This window comes from Gossypium arboreum, chromosome 7 (genome assembly GCF_025698485.1).
Source record: "Gossypium arboreum isolate Shixiya-1 chromosome 7, ASM2569848v2, whole genome shotgun sequence".
Lineage (NCBI taxonomy): Eukaryota > Viridiplantae > Streptophyta > Magnoliopsida > Malvales > Malvaceae > Gossypium > Gossypium arboreum.
The window spans coordinates 2,090,787-2,098,292 of record NC_069076.1 but is presented as its reverse complement, the minus strand read 5'-3'; the positions used below and the strand labels follow the sequence as shown (position 1 = coordinate 2,098,292).

Sequence of the window (7,506 nt, the reverse complement as noted above, 5' to 3'; positions counted from 1 at the left end):
AATTAATTTCTGTACGTTAGTTCAAAGAGCATATTAATCATTTCTGTTAAAAAATTCATCCAAAAAATTATCTTTTGATTGAGCCAAACTCAACTTTTCAACACTAATAATACCAACAATAATAATATTAAAAAAATATGGAAATATGTAAAGTTGATGCATGTGAACTTGTGATTGTATTGTTCAAATGTTTGGACTTTATGTATATGAAAAAGTCTAAATAAATCAACATCCTAATAATACAAGAAATCTTGAATAAGGGGCCATACCATTAATGTGATTAAAAAAGTTTTAATGTTAGGCACTATATTTAATGATTATTCATTTATAATAATGATTTTTCATTACTTTTTAAGCCTAATTTGGAGGATGAGGAGGACTTAACCAAACTGTCAGCTGCCCTTTTAGCGTCTCTGCTAATGCAACGGAACCAAATTGTGCTCCCAAGGCAGCTTTAGGCCATCGTACATCGCCCATGCCTCGGATCGCAGCACAGCACAATGACCAAACTGTTAGTGGTATCCAAGGATCCATTCACCCACAACAATCCGCCACCAGCTGCCCTCTTTAGACTAGTAGAGCACCCATCCATCACAATTAAGCTTGAGAAAATTGAGACCAAATATTTTGGTTCAATTAATAACTTTTTTAAATGAGTCTTTATTTTCAATACAATATATTTTACAATATTTAATTTTATTATTATTATTATTTTTATACTAACTACAAAGAAATATATAATTAATTTAAAGTATTGTATATTATATTACTAATGTGACAGACATGTTAATCTAAAACAAATGTCAAATCCTACACTAAAATCCCAAATTCAGTAAATGAAATTAATAGACTTTTTAGACATTATAGCTCAACCTCTTAGAAAAAATTGAAAAACCAAACATAAATAGGACAGCATCAATATTGTCTGCTTGTGGTTGACCATTTTGAATCCCACGCGCTCCCATTGGAAAGTGGGGCCGAAATTCCAGCTCTTTCCTTTGGTATCCTTTATACTTTAACCTCTTTTCACTTTGGAAACTACAGCTGCTCTTCTGCCACTCTCTCCCCTCCTCTTGCTACTGCCCTTTTTTCTCTGTTGCACCAAAAACTAGAAGGGAAGGGTGGGACTCACTTTTTGTAGAGAACAAAACAAAAAAATTAGAAGAAAAAAAAAAAACACATAAACCAAAGTGTTTTTTGACATTGGGTTTTTGATAAATACTTCCATTTTCAAGGCTTTTCTTGGGGGTAAATTTCAAAGACTAGAACAAAAAAGAAGAAGAGGGTTTTGGTTTTGGAGGATATAGGTGAAAAGAAAGACAAGGAAATTTGTGGAGTATATCGAATTCTTGTGTTTGTGAAAAGAAAGGTTTTTGTTTTGAGCATTGTTTTAAAGCTAAAATATGAGGTGAGTTATGGTTTTGAAGTGCAGCTTTATGATCTGTGGGATGTTAGAAAGCAAAGAAAAGAATTGGTTTTTGGAGCATAATAACCATTTGAAGATGTCTTGGGTTCGTCATCATAATCATCTGCAAATCAAGCAAAAAGATGGTTACTTTCAGTATCCACCACCTCTTCCTCCATCATCATCATCATCATCATCATCATCTTCAAACCCTTCACCATCATCTTCTGGTACTAAAATTAGTCCTGCTGTTCTTTTCATTATAGTAATTTTAGCTGTTCTATTTTTCATCTCTGGTCTCCTCCACCTGCTTGTTAGATTTCTTATAAAACATCCATCTTCATCTACATCTTCACAATCTAATAGATACCCTGAAATATCTACATCTGATGCTCTTCAAAGACAGCTACAACAACTGTTTCATCTCCATGATTCTGGTTTAGATCAGGCTTTTATTGATGCTTTACCTGTATTTCAATACAAAGAAATAGTTGGTTTAAAAGAGCCCTTTGATTGTGCTGTTTGTTTGTGTGAATTTTCTGAGAAAGATAAACTGAGGTTGCTTCCTATGTGTAGCCATGCTTTTCATATAAACTGTATTGACACCTGGCTCTTGTCAAACTCAACATGCCCTCTTTGTAGAGGTACCCTTTTCACTCCTGGGTTTTCAATGGAGAATCCAGTTTTTGATTTTGATGACTTAAGGGAAGATGAAGGGTGTGTTGGTAATGGTGAAAATGGATTTACCCCTAGTCAAAAAACAGTGGAAATGGAAGAAATAGTTGTTGACAAAGGGGTTTTACCTGTTAGGCTTGGGAAATTCAGAAGGATAAATCGTGAACCAGATGAAGCAGGTGGTGAAACCAGTAGCAGCAACTTAGATGCAAGGAGGTGTTTTTCAATGGGTTCTTATCAATATGTGCTGGCCAAGTCAGATCTAAGGGTTACCCTCTCTGGTGGTCAACAACACCATAGCCATGATATTAAGCATTCATCAGCTGAAAGAGATGCAGAAGAGAAAAAGATCAGTAATATGAGTAAAGGTGAAAGCTTTTCAGTTTCGAAGATCTGGCTTTGGTCTAAGAAAGGCAAATTCTCAACTTCATCAGAATCCCAAACTGGTATGACATCTTCTCTTAACTCAGACTTGCCATGGCTGAAGAAAACACAAGAACAATGAAAGCTTATTATGCTTTTAGTTCTTATGTCACATGTTTCTTGTTCTGAAATCTGAAACTTCAAAAAAAAAAAAAAAAAAAGGAACTACTCACCATAGCCATTTGCTCTTGTTTTAAAAACATGAATGGAATGAGAGGATTAGAATTCATGTAGGAAAAAAGGCCATTCGTTGTACTACTCAAACTCATGTTGTCATATTTATGTAAAACAAGATATTTCAACAAATCTTTTCTATGGTTATGCATATCTTAGGGATCTAATATCATTTGTTCTTTTAGTATCATCACAGCTTTGTGTGGTTACCTCACTGGTTAATTCTTCATGTAGAAGGTTATGGTAAGTAAAATTCTATGTTTTAAGGTTGAAATGGTTCTAATTTTTCCATAAAATTTCCCCTTGGATCATATTTTTATCTCATATTCTATGATGGTTAAAAACAATTACTTTAGGATAATGGAGTCCCTTGTATTAGAATACATTTTGTCCTTTTTTTTACTAAAAGAATGAGTAAATTAGTCCCTGTACATTATATCAAAGAGTAAATTGATACTTCTGTTAAAAATTAGTTTCTGAATGTCAGAATGAGGTGCTTGTCAGGTGTAATTATTTAGTTATTCCGTATGAACGGAAATGAATAAATTTTTAATAGAAAGGGTTAGTTTTCTTTTTAATCTAATATAAAGATTAATTTATCTATTTTTTTTACCACAAGATGTAAAATGCAGTATGAGTTTTAATAGAAAGAGGGTATCCATAGTTCTTTTCCTGATGATATGATATCCTGAAATGATGCATGAGTTGGTAATTTTGTAGGGACTGTGAGCTGCAGAGTCTCTGTTTCCCTTTTGGATTTTTGAAATAAAATATCTTATTTCACTCTTTTTGGTCAAATGTTATGAACTAAATTGAGTAGTTTCAATGCAAAACTAGGATGATGTCTCATAAATTCAGGTAATCATAATTCTACTTCAAGATGCAAAATGATATATACATAGACATAAAACAAATTTATATATCTATATAAACACAAAATAATTGTTTAAATGCATAAATGATAACCAACAGGGTTGATTTATGTAATTTTTTTTAGCCTTTTCTGTTTTATAAATATTTTAATCTACCCTTTTGGGAGAATGTGCACTCAAATCTGTTTATGCAGATTGATTAAAGGGTAATGATGGTGGGATCCATGAAAGCAAACTGTGCAAAAAGTTTTTTTTTTTATAATTTTTTTTATATATAATCTTGTAATCAGACCCTTTAATTCAAAATCTTGCCTTGTAGCAGTAGAATGCACAGCTAAATTGTGGGTCATGTTTTTGTTCTTTCCATGTGCCCCTTGTTGCATTAACACTAAACAATTCCCAGTTTTTTAATGATGATTTTGGATCCTACATATCAACATTAAAATCTATTATAAAATATGAAGATAAAAATATTTTATAACATGTAAAAATATATGAATTTGACACAAATATCTTTGTAGTTGGATATAGTTAATAATTAAACTTTATTGAAAAGCGCTTTTAATAAGTATTGTGATTGATATTGTTGTCAAAATGTGGTTGGTTGATGATAACGGAAAATAAAAGAAGTTATTATTTAATATTAAATAATTTAATGCAATAATGTGTAAATTTGTTCCTCAATGTGGGCATTATGGATGGTGAAATTGCTGCAAGACTGAGGAAGTGTTTACACTTTAAATAGGAATCCAAGAGTCAAAAGGTGAGCAGAAAGAAAGATGAAACCAATGATGAAAATTTATATTTAGGGTATTTTTGTTGTTTAAACAATAGAAGAATATGGCATAGATCCTTAAATATCATATAAAACTCTCCCACCCCACATGAGTTTGAGAGCAAGTGTCCAACAAAGGCTATTGAGAAGCAAAGATGATAATGTCATCATCTCCTAAGATCCAAAGGAAGCAGAAGACAGGCAGAGCAGCCAATGAGAATGTGCTAAAATTATTGGTGGGTTCCACATTGGAGCCTGTTAGAATCATGTGAAGTATAATAATCAATCTCCTCAGGACTGGTTTCATTTGACTAATAGGAAATTGGTACACTTTTGTCTATTTCTATCTTAAGCCTTGTGTCACAAAGGGCTAAGCCCAACCCACTTCCAACATTTCCACACCAAAATGTCAACATGACTCAAATTAAGTATCCATTTTATTTAAAAGAATAAGTAAATTAATTTTTTTGTCAAAATTTCATCTATTTTTGTTATTAAAATTATTATTTATATGTTAGAATGAAGTATATATAACATATCACGTATTATTATTTATTTATTCCGTCAATTACAGTGATTTTAAAAAGTATAATAATTTTTTAATAAAAATACCAACATATAAAACATAATTTAACTCTTGCTCTGATTCTTTTGAATTTTCTTTTCACAGATATAATTAAGCTAAATAATGGTATATATGCAACATGATGTGGTTCAGAAAAGTTGATAATATTGTCTTAAAAGATGAGACATGGTGATTAGACAACTGCCATAGCTAGATTCCACAAGGACAGCATAAGCCAAAATGTGGCTCATATTAGAGATGATGAAATTTTAGTTAAAATTAAATTAATAAATCGAATCGACTTAATTTGATCGGAGGTCGGTTAATATTTTTTTTAAATTTAGTTATTAATTAATTCAGTTTAAAATTGAGTAATTAATTGAATTAACCAAATTAACCGAACTTAATAATTAAATATACAAATTATATGTAGTTTTAATTCAGTTAATTTGAATAATTCGATCAAATGAACATTATAAATTTATTTATTTTTATATATTTTATTTTGGTTTTAATCAAAAAATAAAAACATATAAATTTCGATTAACCGAGGAACTAATCGAAATATTTTGGTTCGGTTAATTTTAAAGAAAAATCAATTTGATTAACAGTTAAAAGATTAAAAAATTCAGTTAATTCAGTTAATACTAAATCAACTCGATTAACCGTTTAAACCAAACAAACAAATAATGCAATACTTTTACTAATTTATTCTATTCAAGCAGTCAAGCTACGTAATATCTATTATTTATCTTTTTCGTTCCTAACATATAACTATTACATTATTATTTTATTCCATTTCAGTGAACCAAACCTATCATTAGACTCAAAAATATGCTTGAGTAAAAAATTAAACTTAATTAAAATATAAATATGCTTGGACAAAATTGTAAGCTTATACTTTGTGTTAAACTAGACTTGGACGAATATAAGATGTGTTAATATTATTTTTAAGTTGGGGCCGACTCATGAACTCCTTTAATTGCAATCTTTATCGCTATTGAAAAAGAAGATGCTTTCCTAAGAGTTAAAGTTTAACATAATTCTAATATAGCATTCACATTTTTCATTTATCTCAATCCCACCCCTAATATTTGACCTATTTAATTAAAAAGAGAAATCTCTGTGGGTTGGGAATTGGGATTTGTATTGCAATACCAATGACTTAAAAAAGTATTTAAAAAGAAATTCAGCAAAAAGATATTAAAAATTAGCTAACAGGAAACCTGTGAGTCTTTATATCAATCAATTTTAAAGGTTTTCTTTCTTCTTCTTTTTTCATAGATTAGACCAGAGTTGTCCATGCTGCGATTCACAACTTGTGGTAAAACACAAATTAGTATATTTTTTTGTCATTTAATTATAAAAAATTACAAAATGGTCATCTAATTATTAGAAAATTTCTTTCTTTAGTCACCCAGCTATCAAAAGTTATAAAATAGTCACTCAACTATTCGATTTTGTCTTTTTTGGTCACCCAATTATATTACATTTTTGGGTGTTTTAAATTTTACATTAGTCAACTGATGACCAAAAATGAAAAAAATTCATAATTAAATTACCTCTAGTGTAATTTACCTGACACAAATTAGATGGCCCGATAATCAATTTTATTATATAAAAATTCTGTATATTTTAAATTGATTTTTATATTTTTAAAATCAAAATTAAATAAAATAATATGTTATTGTTAAATTGTAATTAGTAATTTGAAAAATCTTGTTAAAAGCGAATCTTTTAATAGATCAAGGCTAGTCTGGGTATTAAAAAAAAAAGAGTTTCATTTCTTTATAAACTAAAACAAAAATTAAAATATTTTTATGCTGAATAAATAGTTAATAAATATGCAAGATTTGTATTCATTATCTAGATTTTTTGACCTAATTGATCTTTTCTATTATTCTCGAATTGATAGTTGCTTAAAGAATGAGTTCTAATTCAAAAATCGAACACTAAGACAAAACCAAACCGAAAATTTTTAACTCTCTAAATTTGTATTATAATTAGTAGATGATCAGAATTATAATCACTTTTAGTCCCATGTTGCCACCCCTAGCCCTGTTTGGGTCCATCTGAGTACCTCATACCTCATCCAATTTTTAACCTTATTTTTTTTTATTTTAAGTAAAAAAAAGTAAGCTCAAATATTTAATTAACAAAATAATTAAATATATCCCCAAATTAATTATTAATTTAATTAGATAATTCTAATTAAATAATTTATATAACTCAAATCTAATTTCATTAAAATTATTCAACTTTCTTATATTATAATTTAAGTATAAATTTATTTAATTATTCGAACGAAATTCAATTATGATACCTCCATTTTAATTTTCTGTTTAAACTTAATTATTTAGTTTACTCATCCAATTAAATTCCCAAGAAATTAAATTTATTACAAGTCATCACATGCTTTCTTGAAAAAAAAAATGGAGGATTGTTAAATAATATTATTTATTAAACGCGGCTTACCAAAATAGAATTGTTGATCAGATCTACGCTAATAAATAATACATGCTACTTATTTCACTTTTTATGTTGTGTCCCAACTTCATATTCCAACCTCAGTTGGAAAAAGTGTTATGTTGAGCTTTACATAACTATCAGATTCTTT

The 7,506-nt window shown here is 29.1% G+C and overlaps 1 protein-coding gene across 1 annotated transcript; it reads left to right on the top strand.

The window, feature by feature from the left end:
• The first annotated feature begins 745 nt into the window (after positions 1 to 745).
• On the top strand, positions 746 to 3,236 carry LOC108476626 (RING-H2 finger protein ATL46). The gene has a single exon (XM_017778927.2). The coding sequence runs from the start codon at positions 1,416 to 1,418 to the stop codon at positions 2,583 to 2,585; it is 1,170 nt and encodes a 389-aa protein (XP_017634416.1). The 5' UTR covers positions 746 to 1,415; the 3' UTR covers positions 2,586 to 3,236.
• Positions 3,237 to 7,506: the final 4,270 nt, after the last annotated feature.

What these genes read in the sequence shown, in the direction of transcription:
- LOC108476626 (XM_017778927.2), top strand. Translation starts at nt 1,416, where the DNA reads ATGGTTTTGAAGTGCAGCTTTATGATCTGTGGGATGTTAGAAAGCAAA.